Source organism: Nyctibius grandis, chromosome 10 (genome assembly GCF_013368605.1).
Source record: "Nyctibius grandis isolate bNycGra1 chromosome 10, bNycGra1.pri, whole genome shotgun sequence".
NCBI classification, from domain to species: Eukaryota; Metazoa; Chordata; class Aves; order Nyctibiiformes; family Nyctibiidae; genus Nyctibius; species Nyctibius grandis.
In genome coordinates this window covers 31,122,499-31,149,083 of record NC_090667.1, presented here as the reverse complement: position 1 = coordinate 31,149,083, position 26,585 = coordinate 31,122,499, and the positions used below count along the sequence as shown (strand labels likewise).

The following is a 26,585-nucleotide window of genomic DNA, read 5'->3' as shown; positions in this document are numbered from 1 at the left end:
TTGTTTTTTCACTTGGAGCCACAAGTGTGAGGAAGCCAGTATTCAAACCAAGTTGCCCTTCAGGAGTGCTGAGCAGAAGAGGAAGGAGATCTTTTTTAAAGGTGTGTACCCTGAGAAGGCACCTGCTTTGCACAGTTCTGACCACCACAGCGGGGAATTCACCTGTTTCAGAAGGATTCAGGAAAGACAATTCTGCAGGAACAGGTCAACTGATGCCACTTTTTTTTTTTTAAAAAAAAAGGAACTTGTAATTTCAGCATCATTATTTCAGTACGACCAAAATATTTTAGTTCTAGGACACTGTTACACATTTTTGGACTATACTGTAGTTTTCACAAAATAACATAAGCAATTATGGTACATTTATAGAAATGTAAAAGTCAAACCAAAATATTTTACCTCAAAAGAAAACATTAACAAAGTGCTTTGTTAACTTCAAATGCCGATTCTCATTTTGGTGTTTTGTCTCGATTTTCATTTCAAAGGAAGTGTTGACAGTTTGGGTTTTATTCCAATCCAGAATGAAAGCAAAATTTCCAAACATTGCTATTTGTTTTGAAGCACAAATAGCAGTTCTGTATCTCATGCCAACAGGAGGCTGTAGCCTGTCGATCCCAGCATCAATACGTGCTTGCCTCAAGAGCACAGTGGGGGAATGTTCCCAGCCTCTGTGGGGCACAACCCCTGTACCTCTGCCATCCCACCTCGGGGTGGGCACTTAGTGTCTATTTACTGGTATCGTCTGTTACTAGAGCTGATGGAGAGGAGCAAAACATTCTCTGAAAGCTGGCTCCTTTATGGTTACAGGTACCCGATTCACAGGAGAGGAATCTCTTCTTGAAGCAGTGGGAAGGAATTTATTTGAAATTAATGATCAACAGTTTGTGCTAAAGTTGATAAAGTGTTGAGATTTATCCAGTATTAAAGTCTCACATTTTTTTCAGTTAGCTGTACTTTATTCCCAGCTCTGAATGTCACAGAACACACAGAGAAGTTATCTCTACTAGGATCATACTTATGAGGATGAATGTAAAATGATAGCTGAGCTCCATGATGTCTCCTGGCATCAGAGCCATGGTTATCGATGTGTGTACAGCAGTGAGGGCAGGAGAGAAAGAGACCATTCCAGCACCAGGTCCCTCAGCTGTGCTTAACTGAGCTCCAAGGCCTTGCTTCACTGAATTGAGAGTTTATTTGTTCCAAATAGGAGAGCTGCAGCCAGCAAGATCCAACTGATGTAACGAATCCAGGAGCACGGCAACAGGGATGTGGGAAATCACGGTTCAGGTCCCTTCCTTGGAATCACCAGCAAAAGGCAGGTGCCCATCCTGTTCGCTGTTGCGCCCGCGTTACCTCTGCCTGGCCTGTACCTTGGAAAAAGTCTCTGTTCTCCCCACAACACCACTGACTAAAGCCACGTTTGCAAGTGAAAAACCTTGCATGAGGACATCACTGACCAGTCTGATTATGGACCACATAACCAGCCACCACACAACCACATGCCTCCCAGGCCAGAGATGAAGCAGCCCTGTACAGAGTACTCTTGTTTTACAGCTGGCCTTACCTTTTCTCATGAATATCAATGGGAGTTTTATTCTTGACTTCAAAGAGAGCGTGACTGAGCCCAACATACCATACAGCTGAGCAAGCGAGAAAACAATTTCATCACCAGGTGGACAACTGGTTTGGCTGGACAGCTCACAAACTTCTGTCACACAGAGGTGTCACAGGAAAACCAAGGACACAAGGACATCGCAGCAGTGACTGTACAAGAGTGTCAAAAAGTAAAATTAAATACAAGAAGAAAGGAAGGGAAATGATGCTAAATGACCAAATCCTTTAAGGAGAAGATGATATTGGAGAAACAGTAAGACTAAAAGGTAAAACTTCAGTTTCCTTTGAGCGCAGGTTCTGATCTATGGTCACCGTAACACAACTGGAGTTGCAGCATGACACATCAGCACTTTGAGGAAAGTTAAATGTATTTGTCTCTTTCAGTAACATTTCCAATCTAATACTCTCTCAGTACGGCAAAATTGTAAAAGAGGAACATTTTTCTCTGCTTGATGCAGACATACCCTGTATACATACACTGTAACATCACTAATACTGAACCCCATCCCAACCAGACCCAGTACACACACACACAAGATCTTGTATTTAAAAGAAAACTATCAAAATACAGAGCTTGCTTAAAACTTCATTTATTTGTAATGTAAGCCAAAGGATCTTAATCAACACAGAAATGCACTGCTAGGCCTCCTTGGGAGCTATAAACAACTGGTGCACTTGTCACATAAAAATACACAAGCAATTAAATGATAGAGAAAAGGTACAGAATTCTTTACACACGCTCCTGTTGTGTACACACACACACAGAGCAGTTTCCAGTTTCCACCTGTAAGGGAAATACTAGCGGCGCTACCTAAGCCCACTTTGTAATATGCAGGCAAATAGCCTAGAAAAACTCTCACGTTATAGAAATGACGCAACCAAACGCTTCCCACTCCGTCAGTTGTTTGCTGTGCAACACGCACTGGTAGCCTGACACTTGCTTAAATGGCTTTGGGCTAAAAGGAGGTGCTCAGCAGCCCTTAACACGAAGCCCCTATTTATCTGTCTTCAGCAAGTTCAGGTATAATATAGCAAATTTAAAACCTGAATATTTGAAGCTGATGCAGCAAGGACTTGGTTACATGCTTAACTTTATGCGTTGCACATAAGCCTACTGACTACACAGGCAAAATTCAGAGCATCAAACATTTGCTGGGTTAGGGCTTACGTTCAAACAACCCGGGCACAGGGCTCTGGGCTGTGCCCTGCTGTTTCCCTCGCGGTGGGAAAGGCGATCCTTTCCCTTTGTTAGCAACACATCCCATGTGCTGGAGGTTCTGTTCATTTAAAGAAAACTATTTTTGTTCCCCCCGCTATGTTATGATGACCCCGCTCAAGGTGTTACATTAGCAAAGGTGTTTTGGTTACATTATACCACTGGAAATAACTAAAATACATGAGAGGAAGGGGAAATGAGGATACAAAGCCTACATAAGTATTTACACATCCCATTATTAAAATAAATGAAGGCTAATTAACAAGGAATTAGCCACAAGTATGAAATATGAAATGAATGAAAACTGGTTTCTAAGATTAGTATTACAATCAACTACTGTTAAAACCAAAATATAACATGGTTTTGGAAGCTGTAATAAAAATATAAATTAATAATTCTAACAACAAAAAAAACAAAGTTACATAATTGTTTTAAAACACTTTGGAGAGCTCAAATTATAGCTTTATTCTCAGAAAAAGCACAGCAGGGGGAAACCTCCCCCATTCTTCCTGCAAGTTGATACTACATTAACAAAAGTCTTCATGTTAAAGCATATACTTCATATATTTTAATAGCTGTTGAGAACAGAACACAGTTCTTTCTAAACATAATGTAGCACCTCCTGTAAACATAAAAAGCACTGTTCTAATCTCTAATCATTTTATATGCAATAATGCCTTTGTTTTGTAATGAATTCCATTCCTTCATTTTAATGTGCCCATAGTTGCAGGGTTCTGCTGAATCACGGCTTACACAATCACAGCCTCCGAGACTTCAGAGGCTTAGCACCAGAGTTGCAACTGTCTGGGCAACAAGACTTTTGCTCTGCAACTTTCTGTGGCTTGTAGATGCCAGAGAAATGAGGAGTTCAGAGTGCCCAGCACGCGTCTCATCTACCCTTGTTTGACCTACAGTCAGCTTTGCCCTGATACTTGAAAGGAAGGATCAAAAACCAAGCTAATATTTTTTACAACTCAGCACTGCTAGCCTGAAAGGTTTGCCTGTTGTATGTTAGGCTTACATTATCTTAAACTTTTTAAAGCAGCATGCTGAATTTTTCCTTTCATTGCCTTCTGGTTCTGAAGTTTTCAAGGTTCGTTTGGGTTACATTTTCAAACTTTCCTCCGTAGCTAGAAATGTACCGTTCTTTTTAAGCGACAACTAAAACTTCAGTTAAAATAGAAAATACTAAGGCAAGTTGTGAGAGACACTAACGTCTACACTTCAGTTTAAATGCCTTTCTGGGTCCCCGGCTTTCAGTCAAAATAGACGCAGAGCTGCCTCTGCCCTTTGCATGTCAATCGACACTTAGGTGGCAAACACGGCAAGGTAGGGATCTGAGTCAGAAACACGCACAAACTGTTGATTCGAATTTGCAGCACACAGAGGCACGAACCACAGACGTTTCTGTCTGTCTGTCACGCCTGTGAGGACTAGCGCAGACCAGCAGTGACACTGCCAGGACCAAGACCATATGCCCCTTCTTCCAAGCCTCTATCTTAACACCTCCTCTCTGAGACAGCTCTGTAGTGACGCTGTTTGCTGCGTCGTGTCGTTCACACAGCATGCTTGTGGATGTGTCACAGACATTGTCACACTCCAGTGTTTGGAAAAAGTTTGCCGGCACTTCATCCTGTGTACAGCCTGTTTATCTGGTGCCAGAGACACCAGCAAGGCTTGCATTTTACCTCCTCTTGCCAGCTGCTGCACAAGGAGGGAGGAATGTGCATGCTAACAGGACTCTCTCTTGGGGACTGTCTTCTTATGAAACTGTGCATCAGTCCTGACTGGATAGTGTAGAAACCCCCAAAACAGCAATTCTTCAGAAATCCTACCTTTAACTTAGGAAACATATCCTTTCCCTCATCCACACACCCCAAGTATTTATCTCTAATAAATGTATGTTACATGTACAAGATATACAACCTGTATCAGTTTTCCTCTCATGAGAGAAAAGCTTCATGTAGCTCACCCTCCTCACCCCTCTCCTACTTTGCCTATTAGATATAAAAGTGAGTAGTTCCAAGTCATGGCTAATTTTTTTTGCTGAACAGACTTGAAAAGTAAGATCATTTTCTCTGCTGTTTTCTTTAAGCACTCACCTACGCACATTCCTCAGGGCTTACGCTTAGAAAATGCCCTCTGGGAGTCTTGCTCTCCTGTAGCTGCTCTGTAAGAGCGTCCTCACTTTCAGCTCCCCAGTCACCTGTCCCAAGCACCTTCCAGCTACTGCAAGTTTCAATAAGCTCTTGTCTGTGCATATCCTAAGATGATCGTCATACTTTCAAAATCTAAACTAAATGAAGTATTTAAAATAAACAAAGCCATCTTGTATCCACTTTGAGGCTACGCATTATGATCCTAGCATAAAACTCACTACTTCCAGGAACTTCCAGGCAAAAATATGTCCCTGTATCCCAGGTTTCTGGGGAAGCAGAGAAGGGGGGGTCAGAGGCAGCATTCTCAGTCTCCCAACACAGGGATGGAAGAACAGTTCTCAGTGGCACACCACTGTCGCTGTGCAGTAAATAGCAATTAAAGAGGAAAACAGATCAATAGTCCCTGGTTTCGTACTCTTCATTCACAATATTCGTGGACTGAGTCTAATATAATTAGTATTACCAAGTTAGGGAATACATTCTTAAAACTGTATGATAGTGGAGGGGAAGACCATGACTGTACTCCGTGCAAGAAAGGATCCTCTTTCCGTTCTCCATTAGCTGTGCAGGTGCCACAGCTGCCACTGCATCCCCCTCCCACTTCTTGTACACTCTCCTCCTATTTATGCTGTAATTATTTGCCTTCTATTTCCTTCATGAGAAGCCCTCACAAAACTACTGAAGAGCAGAGGGAAAAATGACAATCACTAGACAAAAAGTGCTGTAAAATACGAAGTAAATAGGCACTTCTATTCCCCTAATCTTTTCAAGTAAGAGAAATCTTAGGTCCTACATGTGAAGAATAGCAGGTAATACACCTTCAGACAGAAGTGCAATTTTAAGCAAATACTTTCCCTTTACTATAGTAAATCTTAACTCATCCTATCACAAGAGTGATCTTTTCTGTAATTCAGCATTCTCCTGACAGTCAAGAGTATTTGCCCTATCATTTCAAGAGTTATATTCCGTATATGTTACATAGCTCAAACCGTAACTTCTCCGTTAAACCTAAGATCAGTACAAGCTTTTGCACAACTTCATAAAAAGTTACTGTGAATACAGCTGTTCTAAAACAAATAATCAAACTAAACTCATCAAATAAAAGCGAGGATTATCACCTCTCCCTGTTGCAACCAAGAGAAATGTAGGAAGAGAAAAAAAGGCCTAAGAAAGGACAGTTTAGGTAGACTTCTAAGATTTCTTCTGGTTTTGTAATTTCAAAGGTTATTAGGAATTGGATAAGGAAAATATTTTAATTCTGAGTTTCAGTAAAAGAGGTCATGCTCTTCATTCATATGCTCCATGAGATCTGGGTGCAAGAATAAAAACTCTGCGTAAAAATATAGATACATTTAGTATCTGTGGTTGGCCCCCAAGTACACAATGACACGATTTTCATACACCTTCTTCATAGTTTTCTCAATTTGCTTCAAAAATACTTGTGGAATTCTCCCACATAACGTGTGCACTGTATCCAGAAACTTAGACTGCAGAGGGTAGTACAAAGACTGGAAGAGATTGTCTTCAAATGGAAACTAAGAAAAGAAAAAAAAATCATTAGTTTTCACTAGTTACAAAATGGCATTTCAGAAGTTTCTGCAAGATGAAACCTTATATAGGTGGGCAATGAGTTGTCCCTCACCTTCCCAGAGTGTCATCAAAGCCTATCAACTTCAAACACTGGTCTGCTTCAGAGTGCTTGCTTTCAGGAAAGTTTGTCTGGGTGCATTAGCTGAAATAGCCAACTTTCCAGAAACTGTATTTCTGGAGTCTGTATTTCAAGGGGGTTCACTAACATAGGGATAGTGTAACAAAGCAGGTGTTTTAGAGAGTGGAGGTGTACACATACAACATTCCAAGTGGAAATACAGACCTGTGTCTGTATGCAAGTTTCTGCCTTCCCCGCGCCCAGAGGCTCTAGGTGCTCAGGAAGGACAAGCTTTCCTTGGGTGTTCATGGACCAGAGCTGCAGTACCAGCAGGAAGAACTCCATTCAAACACTTTTTTCCACCTCTAGTATTATAGAAAAGCAATTTATCAGTCTTTTTGATTAGATATTTACTCTAATATGAAGGAGGATTGTTTAAACCACCTCAAATACACACACGTAGTAAGACAGGAGAGGCCAAAGCAGCCTTGTTATTTTGTGTCTGATGGGAATACATAAAGCCCAACGATGCTCAGCCTGATCTGCTGTAAGAGCAATCTGAATGACCCAGTTAAAGCAGTAACCTACACTGAAATAAAAGGATTGCCTCTATCAAGATAGAAGACTTACATCACGTATCACTTCATAGAGTGCCTTGAACGTAGGCTGTTTGTCATCATGGTAGACACCTCGATTTCCATGCAGAATAGAGACACCTTCTTCTTCTGCACCTTTACAGTTGCTTCCGTACATACAGTGATCAGGGCGGTAGTTCCACTGACATGGAAACACATAGAGACACTCTGCCAATGTTGGTCAGGGGAGATAGGGAGGGCGGGGGCAAAGAAGAAAGACACGTCAAACGAGTTACAACAAATTAAACCATGTTTCTGTGAAAAAGCTGGGACTGATGATCAGAAAAATTTCAGTTACTTCTTCTGCAAATATCCCAAGCAGGAGCTAGACACAGAAGCTTCCTCTCCCCAGGGGATGACTATACAGATCTCGGCACTGCTAGACCTGAACTAACAAAGAGAGGGCAACACAAAGACTGGGTGCAAATATAAACCAAGGGAGCACTTCACAAAGCTAGAAGTGACAGAATCAATCCCAGAGAGTATGCACCAGGTGGCACTATCCAGGGTCCTCTGCCCTTGTAAGAAGCTTCTGGAGTTACAGAAATGAGTAGGGAAGCACACACAGCAGTGAGGGTTATGCAGAATCCTAAGTCCTTCTGGAGGCCATGGGAAAGCTTGCAAAGTATATCCAGTGTTCGCTGCTGAAGCCTTCACTGAGGCTATGACAATTTGTTATACTGAGATATAGCAGAGCATAAGAGGTAGTGTACTTTACCCACAGGCCTTCTGAAAGTTGTCACCCATTAATTTCACAGGTCCAAGTTATTTAAAGATAAGCCTAATTTCTCAAAAGGGCTTATAACCTCCTTTCTCCTACTGATTTTTTTTAAACTTTCTCCACGTACCCACAGCATTTGCAATATTCTTGTAATAAATCACACCAGTCCCTGTGACCTTTTTTCTTCAGAAATGGCATACAATGAATCATTGCACTATGCCAGCAGGTTGTGTTAGAAGTACTGAAGACTGAATTCTTCACTTGGCCTTTTTTAGCTTCCCAGGAAGTCTGCAGCTGGTCCTGTGTGGTTCTTAAAGAAGTAAGAGAAAAAGTTTCTGAAACATTTCTTCCCTTAAGGCCTCTCCATCAGGAGACTGCTCAAGAAAGTGTAGATTGTATGTGGTTTCCATTCAGTCTGACCTATCACACACTCAGAATTGCTCCCCTGTGTAGCTGGAAGGGCAGGAAGAGCTGTAATGCCTGATCCAAACCCTGTTACACTTAATGGGGATCCTTTTGGTAACCCTGGACAGATGTTTGCAAGTACAGCTCATGAGCAGGTCACTACAGGGAGAGGATGTCATCATGTGCTTATTAGCTTTTGTACACGTCACCTGAGTATTCTTGATCTTCTCCTCACCATGAGGCTTTTGTGCATTTTTTGCTGTCACAGCTGGACCCAAACTCCAGCTGCTCTGCAAGCCTTCAGATCCATTAATCATCAGAACAGCCTTCAGAGATGGGAAAAAGGGTGCATCTCTTCAGGCCTCAGGTAAGAGAGTTCTGTGTATTTTTAAGCCAACACACTGCATCTATAAAAAGCCACCTGCAGCAGTCTTGACTGATTCCTTCTCAGCTCAGTCTCAACAATCCAGCAGCTTAAAACCTCAGGAAAGTCTAGTTTGCTGTTTTAATTGTATCCAGTTCTTTTGTTTTCTTTTCTTGTGCAGTCTGATATTACGTAATTCGTAAAAAATTATTTACCAGTTACAAGGAAAAGACAGACTATGGTGCAGAAAAGAGTCTCAACATGTGGATTTGATAGAGAATGCTCTCATCACAAAATTAAAGTATTTTTGCAATCTTTGTTTTTTTCCTCCACACTTAAGTTAGAAGCTTGAGTTTGACTTCATACCTTCATCTTTTTCTTCGTCCAGTAGAGCCTATTCCCATAATTTCCAAAAGGAAATGGATGTTAATTTATGACTCTATAATGAAGATTTCTTCCACTTTATTTTCTCCCTAGGATTGAGGGCGATACATAGTGTACCAGGGACACTGATGTTTGACATCTGTCTGCAGTAAACAGATGTTAGCTTATTGCTTTGCTTTGCTCTCTCCTTTTATTTGCCTGGATTTGGGTATATCCAATTACCTACCCTATGACTCCTTAGAGAAAACGAAAAGGGAACGGAATATATAAAGATAAATCCAAACTTATACTGTTCTTAAGATCACTTGAGGGAATACAACGTCACATATGAAACAAGGAAAAGCAAGTAAGTGGATACTCAGCATATTCAGAAGCATGAAATAAGGTTCTCAGCTTCTTTGGGAAGCACGTACTATGCTACAATTTTGAAATCCTTGCATTTTTCAGATGTTACTGTTTTTGGAAGCGCCTGAAGTCATTTCTGTGTGGTCAGTGCAAAGTACTTACACGGGGCTGAATTTCCAGAAACTGTCTCGGCACTTGTGGAAAAAGTCACACCCTTTTAAAACAGAGGTGCCTAAACTTGCCAGTTCCTTGGAAATGTGAGTAAGACTCCAATTCAAGAGGAAACGAAGGACAAACCAAAAATGTTATAAGTTGCTTATGGAGGCACTGTGAAGGGTGACAGGCAGGAATCAGATATGACATTTTGCTGGGCTGACAAGCACATACATATTGGTCATGCTAGTCCCCACTAGAACAGGTGGGTTATGCCATCTGTTCTCTGAGAACAAGGTTTTGAGAGACTTGAAGTCCTTCATAGCTCTTCATAGTCCCAGAGCAAGCAGAATACAGACGAGTAGAAAATGCACAAATCTAAGCAGCAGAATATAGATGACACCATCCTGGTGCCTGCTGAGACTGGAAGCACCTTTCTCAAAAAGTACCTTTTAGTGAAGGAGTGAAAGTAGGGGGGGCAGCAGTTTTAGACGAGATATTCCAACGGCTGTGTCCATTTTCTGTTTATATTAGCTTTTTTACTCATTTGCATAAATATCAGAATTCAGCTGAATTTCAGAAACATAGAGCATAGCTTTGAAGAAAGTTTGGCAATTTCACATCCAGATAAACATGTGAACTAAAAATATTTTCCAGCTAGGCACTCGTCTAGTGATACTCTTCAGCATATATAGAACCTGAACTTTATTCCCCCATTTGATCATTAATCTTATACTTCCTTATTTTCTCAGAATCTCCAGAAAACAGATATACATATTCAATAGGACCAAGTCCGAGTCCCACTACCTGCACCACTTTCAGAAGTATTTTCATAGGTTGTAAATCCTAGGTGCGCTTACACATTAACTTCATGCCAGAGTACATCATGCATATCATAAATAACAAATAGCAGGGGCTTTTTAATTTTTCAAGTTCAAGAAATTCTCTTAGCACAGATAACCATGACTCCAAGAATCATTACTTACCTGGGTTAAAGTAAAAAATTATATTTAGTAAATCCTGGTCTCCCCATGTAATGTAATTTTTGTACTTTTGGTATAATGGATATAACATTTCCTCCCAAGTCAAACCACTCGGTACCATGCTGTTCTGCAGGGTAGAAAAACAGAAGCAATGAGTTAATAACATAAACAGTGATGTGATATATGACTCAGTGTGGCACCCACAGAGCTGTAAGTCTGCTAAGCCATGTCTGATACCTAGGTGAAAAATGAAGAACTGTGGGGAGATGTTAGACCTGGATAGGGTGGAACAGCAGAGCTGACTGTGCTCCTGTTTATCTAAACAGGAAAGTGGGGTCTCCTGGGTCTAGCTCTGATGTCAGCTCCTGCTATTCACAATCTTCCTATTCTGAGCACCAGGAAGGAGAAAAAGTGGAAAAGTGGAAAAGTGGAAAAATGCAAAAATGCAGGGACAAGGCGAAAACAGGTTTAAAAGCACGGAAAAATGCAGACTAAAAATTATCTTCTTCCCTGGGAATTCTGACATTAAGAGCAAGGGCTTTTTTTACTCAAGCTGTTCCTGTAACGGTATAGGAAACCCCTGGCCTTGACTGAGGAACAAGACCGCTGGGGGTAAATAAAGGTTTTAAAGAGATTAGAGAATACGTGCTCAATGAAACAAACAGAGAATTTATAAGTCAGGCCTTTCACAGAAGAGGGGAGATGTCAGATGTCAGGGAAAACGTTCCCTTCTCATTTATTCAATTCATGGAGTCACTTGATCTGCAGCAGGGTAAAGAATTCTATTTGTAGCAGATGCAAAACATCACCAATTTCTCTGGGTATTTACATCAAGCTTCCCAATTTTAAAAACAATTCAGTGACTGCACTGAAGATCCTTGAGTTTATTCTTTCATGTATCTTTCAAGGGAAAATGAAACATTGAAGAAGCCATTTTTACTACTGCTAACAGACTGCTTCATCTCCAAGTTCTCGGTGCTCCAGCCTCTTGAGGAAGTTTCACTAGTTTTAATAATCATTTTCACTAAATTGCTTTTAGTATCCAATTACATATAAAGAATCTGAAAAACATAGAATATATTACAAGCTTTATATAATTTTATACTAAATTTTACAAGATGTGAAAAATATATAAATCATTAGTTTCTGCAACAGCTGTATTTCTTCTCACCTTGAACTGAGTGTTGCGTATCCGTGTTAAATTCATTAGCATCACTCCAGAATTGACTCCAGTTGTCCCATAATAAGGGTGACGTGCAAATCGACTATACCAGCCAATCTTTGGTATTTCGTGTTCTGGGGCCATAGCAGCTAGCTGTGTGGAGTTGAACTCTTTCAGGATGTGCCAGATGTCATCGATGGGCCTCAGGAAGAGAACATCAGTGTCCACGTAAAGGAGAGAATCCACATCCTTTAAAATGACCTTTTGGGTTTGCACAGCAGGGAGAGGAAGAGACAAAAAAGAAACCAAATAGACATCAAAAAGGAAGATTATTGGCAAAAGACACTTTTATTTTAAACTGATAATTTGAAAGAGATTATTGATTTATCAGCTAAATGTAATTACACATAGGAACAACAGTTATCAGGTTATTGGCTGGCCGTTTTTTTGGGTTTGGTTTGTTTTTGTTTGTGGTTTTTTTTTTTTTTTTTAAAGTGCACAGTAAAACAGCTACCAGACCACAGAAGTTAGATTCTAACCTTCATATGAAACAGTACTCCACTAAGCTCTCAAAAAAACCCCCGCAAGGCCTATTTAGTATCAGTTCAGAAATAAAATGCAATGAATATATGTTTACATAACTTTGTTAGTTCTGTTAAAGATCTGTAAGTGGTATTGTTGTACAAAAAAAAAATAACCATTTGTAGAAAACATGTAATTTTTGCACACTGTATAGTGAGGATTCTGAAATGTTACTGTTGAAAATGATATACTAATAGTATCCTATGAATCTGCTACTCTGTGCATGTGTGAAAGATGCTTTCATGATCAGTCACAAAAGTTAATTTGGACCCGGATCCTGCAGCTGGACTGGCTAGCACATACCTTGATGAAACACAGCGCTTCCTCCACAGACAGAAAGGGTAAGCTAGTATAACAGAAAACTTTTCATCTCCATTTGGTATCATGTTTTGTTCTGCCTTTCTAATGACTGTTTTTCTTTTTATGACCTTGTGCTCCTAGGAGACTTACATTCAGTATTAATATATATACAAATGTTTTACATTAACTAAGAAACACCTATCGATCACAAAAATGTATACGCATCCTCCTGAAGAACACAATTCGCTTGGTAAATAGGAATGTCATGTTAAAACTTATCAGGTCAGATTGTGATCTCTCTTATCAGACTCTATATCAGCAATAACCACAGTAAAGTTAGTCAAGTCAGAAGGGTGTAGACTGTAAATTAGATCCAGGATATTTAATCTATCCTTGTTGACAATGTTCCCCCTTGTGGCTATCCAAATCCTTACATGCTCATTCATTAATTTTAGTAGGGCAAATTAGTGCTTCAGCAGTCCAAGAAAACTCCCCTGATGTTTGCACCAGCTATTTGTAAGGTTGTCTGTGGAGTAATAAATATCATTAGCTAAAGCTGACCACCAGTTCCAACTGCATTTTTGTTGCTCTTCTTCATTATTTGCTAAAACTGCCCAAAAATTCCTGAAGGACTGAAATTTTCTTACTTTGGTCTCAGCCAAAAGCCCAATTTCTCTCTCTTTCTTTCTTTGAAAAGCAAATCCAAAAGGCTATTGATTTTCACCATGCCATGGAACAGAACAATCACTCTCTCATCCAATTGCAATGATACTAATGAAAAACTGCTATTTATGCAGGTAACAACAAATCCTAGTAAAGGAATTGAATTTTACATAAATTGAAATGTGTTGTGTCTGAAGATTACCTGTGAAATAGAGTGAACAACATTAAGATTTTGAGTAACCGGGGGGAAAAAATTACGTTTAAGGTTGCTCAACAGGCATCCACTAAGATGCCAAATCAATGAGTATGGACTTAACTGAGGTTTTTCACCTGACTGAACACTTTGGGATTCAGACTGACATTTAGCCAAGTTTAACAAATCCCTGACCTGTATTGCTGACATGTTCTTCCTACATAGCAGGACAAGGCAAGTGTCTCTACATTTTAAACAAAAGCTTACAAGAAACTCCAAGTAAACAAGTCCAACACAATCCAGTCACTCTGGATGGAAGGTTATAGCAATACACCATTCCTCCACAAAAGATACAAACAAATAGTTCAATAACATGCTAACAGCTCAGAGGTAAATATTTGCAAGTGTTAAGTATCCTGGAGTCCAGTACTAAAAAAAAAACCCAAGTAAAAAAAGACAGCTACTTAAAGAGTAAATCAATAGAAGACAGAGTTGAAAAGAAGAAAGGGTTTTTCATCTTAAGGATATTCTGGATATTGTAGATTATTCTGCAGCACCTAGAAGCCCTAATTCATAGCGACTTCCTATATGAAGACATATAAAATCAAAATATATTAAAAAAGAAATCACGCCCAAATTTCATCTGAGACAGGAGATAACACATGAATACAAACAGAGCAGAAGCGATTAGATTTCGTCTGAGGGAGCCACGGCGCACTGTAGACCACGTAAGATTTTTTTCTAAGGGTCCCCTGGTAGAGAGACAAGCTCAGGCATTTTCCAGCAGAGGGTTAAGGGGCAAGTTTAACAGGTGCATATAGACACTCCTCCCAACAGCCTGGGCGCTGCTTCTTCCAACAGAAAACTGTTCTTCCAGCAACCTTAAACATACACATAAATTTAAGTCTGTGGAAGTCAATGGACTGTAATAATTTTCCTGTATGTAAATAGATTCAAGCAGGTATTGCAGTTCTTTGTGAAGTGGGTGCCTACCAGCATTTGACCCCACACTTTCTGCCTTGTATCCCTCCACTCAGGATTCACAAGCTCTCCTTTCTGGTTTGTCAAAAGATTCTTCTCTCTCCTGTGTCCGAGGTGTTGCCCTGCAGTGACACCCAACAGGCTAAAAGAAAAGCTGTGCTAGTTCCTTTAAGCCCTTCACAATTTCTCTTTCATATTTGAAGTGTTAAGAATTCTTTAAAACCTACGCATGTCAGTTTGAATTGATCCCGTCCCCTTCTGGCTTTCCATTTAACTTTGCCTAGGGTAGGGGAATTTAATTTCAGAAATAGTGGCTGTAAGAGTTCCTTGCATAGCTCCCGGGATTTCAATGGAGTTACACTGGGGACAAACTTCATTTAAGTAACTCCAACAGTCCCAGTGTCCCATGGCTTTCAGGTAGCTCTGTTCCCAAACTAAATAAGAGTTTTCAAAAAAATACTTTAGGCTTGACACAACCCTTAAAATAATATTTAGTTTTTACTTATTCAAAAGCATGAAAGAGGAGACACTGAATTTTTGACTCTGCCGATTTTCAATGTCAAAAGGAGTGGAGTACAAGGCCAGCCTGTGGCACAAGAGACCTTGTTCTAGCTTGCTCCACCCGCATCAGACACCACACAGCTCGGGCTACCAGGAGGGCTAACCAGAGGGACCGTAGGTTAAAAATGACATGCACCTGACCTGGAGCATAAGGAATGCAAGACTGCATCTGGTAGTGTGAGTTCACGCTTGCTACCACAAACCGTGTAGACACATCTGACAGACGGTGATTTTTGAAAAGAATGGTCAGGAATATGGCTTGGCTGTGCTTGTCTTCCTCCTCGCTCTACAGGCGCCTACAGCTTAAAAGAAGTGTGATTTTTTTTTTTTCAGCTATACAGAGTATTCTTAGTAAATCTGTCAAAAAGTTCTGCACAGAACTGGCTATATTTAGCCTGACACTTCACTTAAATACTCAATTATCTGTAACTTGATTTCACAACTTCTGTCTCCATAGATTCTCCCTGTGTTAGCAAGGTTGGCAAGTAATAACACACTACTATCTAACCACATCTTGGTGTATTGGGAAGCTGTGCTACCTAATGGTTTGTAACAGCTAACGTGGCAGTTTATCAGAGCTTTATCCAAAATTGGGGACAAATCACAAATATTGATGCTAATGTAGCAGTACCATGAAGTAACTTAATTGTAGTAAGCAATTAACTGAAGTTACAACAGAGACGGAGACTTGTCTAGATAAGGTCCTGGCATCTATTCCCAGTGCTGCCACCGATCCACTGGGTTGGATACTTCAGCGTACTCAAGAGGACAGCTATAATAGAGGGATATTGCTGATCTACCTTAACAGCTCTTAACTAGATTGTGTTTTGAGAAGGGTTCTAAATATTAGTTACTATTAGAACTAAAATCATCCAAAAATCCCTTAAGCATTTCATGATACTTTTAGCTCCAAAACAGCTTACATGGAGGCTCAAACTTCTTTCCCTGCATATAGTAGCAAACATGATCAGATGTCACAGAATGCCTCTGTAAAATGTAGGAAGCCGTATGATCTTCCTTAATATTTTAGTAACCCAACTCAATGCGTACATCATCCTGTTACCCAGGACAAAACAGTCATTACTACAAGCTGCAGGATCACATCCCATAGCTCTAGTTTTATCAGTGAGTAAAAACATTGAAAGATTCTTACACAATCTTCCCTTAACACATTCCTCATACCCTCCTGTCCATTTTCACACGCCTGCTGGTGCTGCAGGAGAGAGAGTTCTTTGGCAGGAGAGGCACTTGTGAATCAAAGACTCACATTCCACTCAGGCTTAGCATTATCAGGAGCAAGACAATTTGCACAACTGAGGGCTAAACAGCTGATAAACTCAACTACTGCTCTCCTGGGGTCCTCCCTAAACCCAGTCACATTTTATGCCACTGCAGGGGAAAATACTTAGGACAGGGAAGGATAAGAAAAAAAGGATACTGACATCCTGCTGGTATTTATTTAAAATACAAGTCAAAATAGTTCTCTAAACAATAACACTAGAAACCCTTTGCTTCTGCTGTGTGCAGACTGGATCTCTACAGGATTGTCTCATTCAAAGGGGACATCAGAACCTAGTTATCAAGAACTGATAGAAATAGTGGTGGCTCAGATTACTCAGAAACAGCCCAAGGTTCTGTCAGCCTGCAAACGTGAGTACCAAAAGTCCAACTGGACACTTGCCACCTCAGCTATTACTACAACTTGTTTTCTTTACTATATCTGTATCAACTCAGTGTCGGCTGTAACTACTCTCAGACAACCCTTCCTATTCAAAACCTCAGCCTGCTCACACACAACATTTTGCAATTGCCCCAAGAGAAACAAACATTTACAGTTCATGCTGCCTCCTAGTTTTGCTAAGATAACATGCAACAGTCTAATATTCCTTACGAGAAGTTCCTGGAGAACTTCAGCAACATGTAAGTGACCAAAAAGGAACCAAAAAAGCACTGCCCAGCCTAAAGGAATCAGTATGAATACATAACTCTTTCTGTCATCAGGAGGGTGATGACAAATAAAAATGAAACTGCTTCTGTGATGAGAGTCTACCGAAATGACAAAAAATACCACAGAAATAGGAAGAACAGAAAAGTGCATTTACTCAGTGAAAACAACCCCATTTGAGTACATCCTTACAAACAATCTGTATTGAACAAGCTAACACTTAGGGATTATTTTCCAGGTGATATAAATATTTACTCAGGGAAGAGTGGATCCCTGCTGAAGTTGGAGTTACTTTCAGCCCATCTGGCCTTTGTGCATTTGATAGGCTACCCCTAAATGGCAGATAAACAGAACTGCTGACAGCACATATTTTCTCACATATGTATTCATAGTCTACGTATCTGGACGTGCAGCTGTCTCCTGATTGTTTCCATCTGAGAAAGTAAAGATTTCTTTGTCCCTCCTCCATTTCTCATAAGACAGCAATGAAGAAATCTGGATCATGTGAATAGCATGTCACTTTGTTGGAGTCACCCCAATCAACAGCAATGCACAAGATATTTTCCATAGATGTTCTCAATTCCACAGAAATCGCTTGATGCAAAAGTTCTTTCTGATATTTCTGCATATGCAAAATTGTTCTCAACACCTTCCTTCTCTCCAGCAACCTTAAATACTTTCCAAGTTTATGACATGAAGTATTATACAGTAAAGAATACAAATTTTCAGTGAACCTGAAGATCCCAGGATACACGGGGCTCTTGAATGAAATCTGACCTTGAGCACAGTGGAACTTTTACCTTAAGGGCAAATCTGACAGTCTTGGAAAAAGGAATAAAACTCAAGGAGAAAGGATTGCTGAAAGCATCAGTCTAAGGACTAGCACATGGAAGGGGAGATAGTGGGGAAAGAGGATATGATGACTGCACGATGAAAAGAATTTCATTTATGGAAGTTATGCAGCATCTCCCCTGAAAGCATCTGCCCTGAAGAGCTCTTGCACTGAGTCTTCAGAGTCTGAGAGGCTGATGGAACCAGAGACAAATAAGAAACACACATCCTTTGTTAGCAGGAGAGAAAGCGAGGCTGGATTTCTGTTTTGTTTTTTTAAGTGGCTAAAGCACAGACTAAAATACCTTTAAGCAGATGTTTCAGCCTAAAAATGGTTTTAATATTACACCAGCAAAGCTTCCTTTTTGTGGAATTAACCGTTTCCTGAAGCAACCTACTCAGAAATCCAGGTGCCTTACCGGAAGAAAAAGGCGCTGGGCAGCACATGGTTTGAATAACTTTTTCCATTCCTGAGCATTTCCTACTGAGAAGGTTATTGGGTAAATGTTGTATTCAAACTTCTTTGTATATGAGGAAGGCCATTCCTTTAACTGAAAGACATGGGGGGAGGAATTAGACACTACATGTTATAGAGCTTTTTTTAAAAAAAAAAATGCATGCACAAGGAATTTATAAACCACGTACAGTAAAAAAGTGCTTAGTTGCTACTTGTTGATGTTGTTGATGTCAATATAATTTTTCTCAGAGATTTGTGACTTACAACTAACTCATTTATTTATTTACCAAATGACAAAGAAACTCACCTTCTTCTCAAATTCAGGCTTAAGGGAATCCTCAGCAAAAATGTGAAAGCAGAGCCTCCTGTTGCTAAAGAGAACTGCTGATTTCAGCATGATTAACGTCTCTTCCAGCCGGTCCCCACACGCCACAACTGCCAGGTGCATGCATTGGGAAGATGAAGGCTCTTTTGGATGTTTCTGTTCTGCAGGCTTCCTGAAAATTCATAAATAGGCATATCAAAAACACTGAGGTAAACATGAAGAGAATCCCGCATTAACAGATATCAGGGGTTTTTTCTTCCCCTTCATTTTGTAAGAGATCAGGATTTTTTTCCTGATTAGACACCCACAGAACATGCAGGTGGCACACCAATTTTTGTCAATGGTACAAATCAAGAATGTTAAAATTACAACACAAAGAAACACACTATTTTCAGAAATTTTCTGGTTATTCCTACACTTCTGGATTTGCACAAATCACTACATACACACGTGAAACTAATTCAATAGCACCTCAAACCAGACAACAACTTGCTCTGTGCAAATTATAGCCTTTTTTGGCAGCTTAGGTTATGAAGCCAGAACTGACTTATTACTGCCCAGCCAACTTTCTAACACAATGCAGGTTACAGAACGACATCCAGTAACTTCATTACCAGGCCTATAACTTTTGGCTAGACTGGAAGAAGACATCCATTCTTTAAAAAAATCCACTCCATCCATATGTAAATTATTCTAACAGTTAATTAATTTTGCTGTTAAAAATGCACGCCTTAATCCTGGCCTGAAGGTACTGGCGTAGTTTCAAAGGACTGCTCTCCATTTCACCCCATGGAATCCCTGAGATTTTGCTAAAATAGAGATTTTTGAAAACAAACATATTCACATGTCCCAGGTGACTCAGACTATATTCCACAAGCAGTCAAGGGCCAAACTATGGGTTTTCACTCAGCATGCATCTGTGCAAGCTTTAAATAAATTTCAGCTAGACTACAAGGGAATCTGCCTGTAAAAGGCACATTGAACCTACTTGCTAGCCAGAAAAATCAGGGTTATTTTGGGGAGTTGAAGACATGTTGGAAATAGAGCCTTTTGGTTTTGTGTGCCCCCTCCCATCAGTACCGAGGTAAAATCACATCCTCCAGGAATGCTTCTACCGTACTGTATTCACATTCCAACGCGGATCACATTTATACTCCATTAGGTGGATGTGTGCTGACAAAGCAACTAAACTACAAGCATCGTAATCATTATAGGAGAGTTCAAAAGGCTAATCATAGATCACTACCAGTTCTCGACATATCACTGAACAGAGGACATCAATCCCTGCCTCTTCTCAGCACACACAGTTACGTACATACAACTATTCAGCAGAGTTAATACTAGAAATAAAAGTTCTAAATAAAGAGAAATATGGTAGTTAATAAAGCTGTCATTATCTTTTTCCAGACAATAAAATGCTGCTCTGTATAATGGCAGCATTCTAGACTGCAGAGTAATCCACTTCTGTGTTAAGGAATACCAGCCAGTGGTACTTTACTGACTATACAAAGCAACATGTTTCATTAAGGGTTTAAAGTCTCAGGCTTTAGTCTTAATTAAACCCCAATTTCATCAGTGTATAAATAATGGAATACTACATCTATGTGAAGTGGTATTTACTTTCCAACCTATTAGTGTAAAAACCACTGAATTATTGAAGTGAATAATTAGCTGCTCGCACAGATCCCCTTTTCCCCCCTTCTCCCTCTCTCTTTAATGTTTCCTCTTAATTGAGTCTCTAAATCAAGCCATATGCAGGATGAGAACTGCTTTGATATAGCTTGTGGCAATGGAATTCACTGGGAGAGGGACTAAACTCTAAGCTTTCATTGCAACATTCCAAAACCCAGCACTAAAGCACTGAGCTTTTCTTTGTAAATTTTAGCCACAGTGAACTCTCCAGTATGCAGCTATTTTATAGCAAAAAATCCAGTATACATAGCCAAGCACTTCCAACGAAGAGACCTGGCAGAAGCAACCCTCAGTGAAAGCAGAATGCCCCATAAGCCCATGGGAGCTACGGATGAACAAGACATCCTGCCTGCCAACAGACACCCTCCCAGCCCCAGAGAGCGCAGGAGAAAGCTGAGCCTTGGAGGAGACAAGTAATTACCAAGTCACGAAGGTCTGGGCTGAAGGGGTTCAGGAACGTGCAGTTGCCTATGTGGGAATAAAAATCCCCAAGAAAAGGAGCACAAGGTAGTATTTGAACTACCTCTGTAGCAGTCTGGGACACTTGAGGGCAACAGTTAGTGAGGAAAGTAGCAACGAGGTACAGAAGAACGTTGGGACACAACACTTTGCGTCTTTTTTAGAAGTGTATAAAGAAACCAAGGGGACTATGAGAACAAAGGTGAGCTGGAAAGGGACATACAAGAGTGCCACAGCAAGATGCATTTAACTGCAATTTTAGCTTAGCCTTTACAAAATCACTATTACTATCCAAAAGTCTGAAAACAGGCAGGTATGAAGGCAAAGTCAAACTGCTAGGAAGGCAAATGAACAGATTACAGCAAAGAACATCACAACTCCCCTTCCCTCCTCTGCTTATAGAGGCACGTACATACAGTGCAGGACGAAGGGAAGGGACAGGGAGATGTAACATCTGGATGAAAGGACATTCCTTAAAGATCTACAGCATACAGCCAATGTCTCCAAACCAGAACAGTTCCAGTTCGACCAACAGCATGTAGGATGCTTCTGCTTTACACAGAATAAATGGCTATGCTGGCTTATCTGGATCCCCTCTTGAAGATAAGAGGGTCTCCAGCATGTGTTGTCAAGAGAGAAACTGGAGGTTAGAACCTAGCTCATACCAGTGCAGCAGCTACTTCATTTCTTCTGGGGCAGGTTGGGCTGGGCACCAGGAGCCTTATCATCCAAAGACTTACTGCTTAATGAAAGGCCTTCTTTAAGCTGAGGTTTCATACAAGGTATACACTGAATCCTGATTTGATACAGTGTATCTCCTCTAATTGCAAATGTTTGTTTATGGTGTAGTTACCAGTGGTTGATGCAAACATACTGGGAAGCTAAATGTTTTCTGAAACACTACCTGTTCAGATGTTCCTAGACAATACAACAAATGGAACAGAGGAAAGATGCATACTTTGTTTTAAAGAATGGAGTATGTTAATACTGTGGTAAATTGTACAAAGGATAAAATTTGTTACACAGAAGAAAAAACAGCTGGCAAGAAAGCAAGAATATATTGCCAGGTTATCAACCTGAAGACATTAACAGGGTTTTGACACAGATAAGTACTCAGGTAGCAGTTGAAGGGTAAGTGAGCACCATTTTTGGCTTTATTTCAGTAAGTCAGCCCCTGCAAAGCTTTGGGTGAGTCATTAATTCTTTATGCTTTAGTTGTCCTACCTGTAAAATGCGAACAGCTGTTACAGTAGTAACAGTTACCTACCTCAAGAGACTTCCAAGCACATTAAAAAGCACATAGATCCACAGAGCAGTACAATTTATTATTATTAGACCATTCTTCCTAATATTTTTACATGCATTCATTCATTTGTAGTCCAACTTACTATGGATAGAGTCTATAATTGGATTTTATGATCTAAATTAAATGTTTAAATGCATCTAAAACAATACTACGACCTGGGCCTTAAATTTTAATGTGTGTGACAAGAACAAATAAACTACATACAGAAGGTCTTTGTTGCCTTGATATCCTTCTTTTAATTTCAGTACATAAATGTAGCTTGTCCATATATTATAAATCTAATATAACATTATGTCAAACTCTTTGCTCTGTTCCCTGTTTTACCCATCTGTTCAGAGAAAATTGCTTCCCGCACTCGCTTTCCTCCTGTTCTCCTATTATATTATTATATGGCTTTAAAATTAAGCATTGTTGCCTAAGATTAAGCACTACAGAAAGCATCATGAAATACTTGCAGAATACATCCCTATGAAACAGCTGAAGACAGACTTGGTAAGACACAGCACGAGAAAATGTTTACAGCAAAAGCCTTCCAACGATACAGACCAACTCCTATCCACTTGCCCAATGGTATTTTATTTACTGAATCCATTTTTTTCTGACAGGCATGGCTATTGACATCGCAGAAGAAGCCTGAGTGCTCAAGCACAACAGTGTACATTTCTAGGTCTTAAAGTTTAGATTACATGCAATTTTCTTATTAGTCACAGCCAAAGTGTCTCAAACATAATTAACCCCAAACCTGTCTATATCAATCCAGATCCATTCAAAATAATGCATTCCCATCTCGTTACAGAGCCTGCTAATCTATTCAAGCCTTCAAATTTACTCCTGAGAGAAAGATAATGCATGCAGATTCTTACAAAATGCAATATAGTTCTTAGTTTTTGAAACCTTCTTCCTAATATGATCTCATTTACTCTTGCAGCACAAACAAGGTTACATGTAGGCAATGTATCAAAACTGGTGATTCACTAAATAGGCTCCTTTCCTGACAGTCATCGCTGAGTCAATGTCCCAACAGTGGCTCCATTATATGAAACACATTCTCTCACACCCTTGAAAATATAAATTAGAAAGGCTCAAAATGTTTTTAAGTAAAGTTTTCTCACTTTAATGCAGTTACACAGAACTGACTGTAGTTGCTGACAATCAAAAATCGTTGAAGTTTCAGTCTCCTTCTACCACTCAGAGAAAAGGGAGAAAACCACTCAAAACCAGGATGGGTGTTTATATCGTCTCCTTTTATCGAGTGGGTTCTTTGTTCGACAAGTATGAGGTATTTGGGGCTTCAGCATGTTATTACAGGCTACCAAACGCAAGCCAAACTTGCATGTGTGTGCACACAGGCTGCAAAGAAAGTAAGTATCTTGACAGGTTGCCATGTAAGAGATGTTTTGCTTTGGACAAGTTACTTCCAGGGAACTAAATGTGCTGGCAAAGGTTCACTTCCCGAGCCTTGCCACGCTGGTTTAATAGAAAGTGTGGTCACATCTGCCCTTCAAATGTAAAATAACCCTTTTGCTTTTTGATACTTTGCACACATTGGTTTGGCACATACTTATAATTCTTCATATGAAAACAATCTTACAGAAGGCACAGGACTTGCTACTTCCAACAGGAAGGATCAGTAAAACCACGATCAAAAAAATCCGTTTTCAAAGCTAACCAGAAACTTAAATGCAACACTCATCCAGATTTGCCAAAATTATCTAACGACCCAAGCAGGACATATGAAAGTATTTACTAACGTTTGCTAGGTACCAGCCAGCTAATGATAAGTGACTAAGTTAAGCTTTTATCACACATGACTACCTATATTAGAAGAAACCTGCACTTCTTAAAACTTAAAATTAATGACTTCTATTATTATCAGGCGACTATAGAAAGCGGTACTACAAAATCCCCATTAAAATACAATTCACCTTGCCTGCAACACGACTGATTCTTGTAAAGCAAACACACATCCTAGAGAATGCCTTTGATGAGTTCTGAGTTCAGCCCAAAACCCGGATCCTTCTGATGAAACTACACAAATCAACTTGGCAAAACTGAATTAAAACAACTTTTTACATTCACATAGACAAGACTTCACTAAGGTTATTTGAATCAGTCATGCAGTCTACATATAAACACATACGCCATGATCAGATAACAAGATCCTACATAGTCACTCTCAGATTTTTTTATCATCCTGAAGGAATCAGTTAGATTACACATGATCTCTCACATAAATTTAAAAATATCTCCCTTTGCTCATAAGGAGTAACTAAAATAACAGTACAGCAGTAACAACCCTGATTCAGCATGTTACATTGGATGTGCTTTACTGTAAGCACACGCATAAGCAAAGCCTATTAAATCAATCGGAATACTCACCCCTGAAGTTGATAACTAGTTAAATCATTGTTTCTTCCACCCCAAATTCAAGCCCTCTGGAAACAGCCTCACACTGCTCCCAGTATATCTTGGATCAGGCTTTTTGAGCCAAGCAGATCCCACCACCTCATGCCTTCACTGTGCTAACGTGGATGTGACCCATTCCAGAATAGCACCCGTTGGCAGGTATTTCTGCCTTTACAAGAAGGCAGGCATCTCCTTGACTTGGACCACGTTATGTCACCCTCCCAAAAAAGTTATTTTTTATGGATACCCTCACTTAAATAAATTTTATTTTAGTAGTAACTAACACAATACAGAATCTTTCAGCAAGGGGCAGAACTGGACCCACAGAGTTGTGCTTCTCAGTGATACAAACTCCTGCTGGTGCCAATGGAGCAGGATCACGCCCTGCCAGCAGATGTGAGGTAAAAAAAACCCCAACAACCAAACCAAACCAAATTTAAAGAAAAGGCATGCTTTAAATACAGCATTCCTCTCTTCTTTTGTTGTTGTGTTGCAGACCTTGTATAATGTACTTGCAAAGTCAATAAATAATAGAAAAGTTAGATAATGTCAAATTTTGGAACATGAGGACGCTCACTGAAAAGCTCATTGAAATGGAACAGTTGTTTACACTCTCTTGCAGTTTCATACTTTCTGGGCTCCTTCCTTCAGTGTTCCTCTTGATTTCCATGATAATCGCAGAGATATGCCTTAAAGAAAAATGACTTCAGGAGGTACAGTTGCTAATGGAAATAATCCTGCTTTAATACATGCATTTGAATTCTGTCCATGATCCATTCTCAGCCACAGTAAACATCTCTTGCATTCAGTAGGGTAACAATGCTTGTAAGAAACCAACTGCTTTAATAAGTTAAGGAATAAGAGCTCGAAAAACAGGCATAGTCTTTCATTCAGAACATCTCTGTGAAATCATGAATCAAAGACACAAAGACATACCAAGTTAATTAGATATATGAGGTCACAGTGACCATAATATAGTTGGAATGCAAAGGGGAAAACAGTCCTCCACCCACCGAAAGCACGCTGCCCGTATCTTTTTCCCGAAGTAATTACAGTTTTTTAAAAAATATTCTGCCTGTAAGGTGCTGCAAGAGTGAACACAACACACCATGACTTCAAACTATTTTTAAAGTTCTGCTAAATTAATTTACATGTAAAAAGCTTTCAAAACAAAAAGCTCATCAGCTTGAAGCCCATCGGTGCCTTGCAGTTTGGGACCCAGCAGTACCACACAGAAATAGCCAGCCACCTTCCCCTTCCCTGCACCATTAATGAAAAATCTCCCAAGACTGACAGCAGCTCTTCACAGGCACCAGCCAGCGAGTACCACATGCCCCACGTCAGCCTCCAAAACAAGGCCAAAACTCATGGAAAAGCAGCTATTTCAGAGGCCACCCTCGCACAGGCACGCAGAGGAGGTATTGGCCCCGTCGGGCGCAGGGACCAGAGGCGGAGGTAACACCTCCACGCACTTTCGTGGCATCTCTGGCAACCACGCTCCAAGGGAAAACATGCAGGAAAAAGTTTGCGGTTCTAGAGCCACAGCAGTTCACGCAAGGGTTTCTGATCACCGTCACTCGCAGGGGCGAGGGAAAAAAGATGTGGGAAAGGGAAGTGCCCAAAGGACCAGGCGGCAAAGAGACACCAGGGAGCGGCTGCAGCAGAGGGGACCCACGGGCACGCGTGGGGCTGGGCACGCCTGACAGCGGGCGGCTCCAGCGGCCGGGCCGGAGCTGGGCAGGGGGGGCCCGGCGGGCTCCCCGCCGAGGGCAGGGACGGGGGCGGTCGCGCGTGGGGCGCCGGCCGGTCACGCGTGGGCTGGGCAAGCTCCCGCGTCCCGGCACCGGCCCGGAGCGCGGAGGCGGAGCCGCTGCCGTTACCTGGCGCTGGCGAGTTTGCCCCCGGCCGGGCTCCTCCGCGGCGGGCTCCGGCTGAGCCGCGGCTGCCGGCGGGCGGGCGGCGCGGCGGGGCGGGCGGGCGCGGAGGGCGCGGGCGGCGGGCGCGGGGGCGCGGCGGCGCTGCCCGCCAGCAGGTAGAGCAGCAGGAGGCTGCCGAGGCCCAGCAGCGCCGCCGCCACCTTGCACGAGAGCCGCAT

At 40.9% G+C, this 26,585-nt stretch overlaps 1 protein-coding gene across 1 annotated transcript; it reads right to left on the bottom strand.

Moving 5' to 3' along the window:
* Positions 1 to 2,188: 2,188 nt before the first annotated feature.
* On the bottom strand, positions 2,189 to 26,585 carry GXYLT2 (glucoside xylosyltransferase 2). The gene is made up of 7 exons (XM_068409586.1): positions 26,371 to 26,585; positions 18,610 to 18,799; positions 18,265 to 18,396; positions 11,799 to 12,050; positions 10,631 to 10,754; positions 7,268 to 7,440; positions 2,189 to 6,524 (listed from the first exon to the last, which is right to left on the bottom strand). Exons 1-7 carry the CDS (start codon positions 26,583 to 26,585, stop codon positions 6,342 to 6,344), a joined length of 1,269 nt encoding a protein of 422 aa, XP_068265687.1. The 3' UTR covers positions 2,189 to 6,341.

Coding starts and splice junctions, on each gene's coding strand:
- GXYLT2 (XM_068409586.1), bottom strand. CDS start 26,585: ATGCGGCTCTCGTGCAAGGTGGCGGCGGCGCTGCTGGGCCTCGGCAGC. Junction 18,800..26,370: donor GGCAAACTCGCCAGCGCCAG/GTAACGGCAGCG, acceptor ATGAATTTTCAG/GAAGCCTGCAGAACAGAAAC. Junction 7,441..10,630: donor AATTTTTTACTTTAACCCAG/GTAAGTAATGAT, acceptor CAACATTGGCAG/AGTGTCTCTATGTGTTTCCA.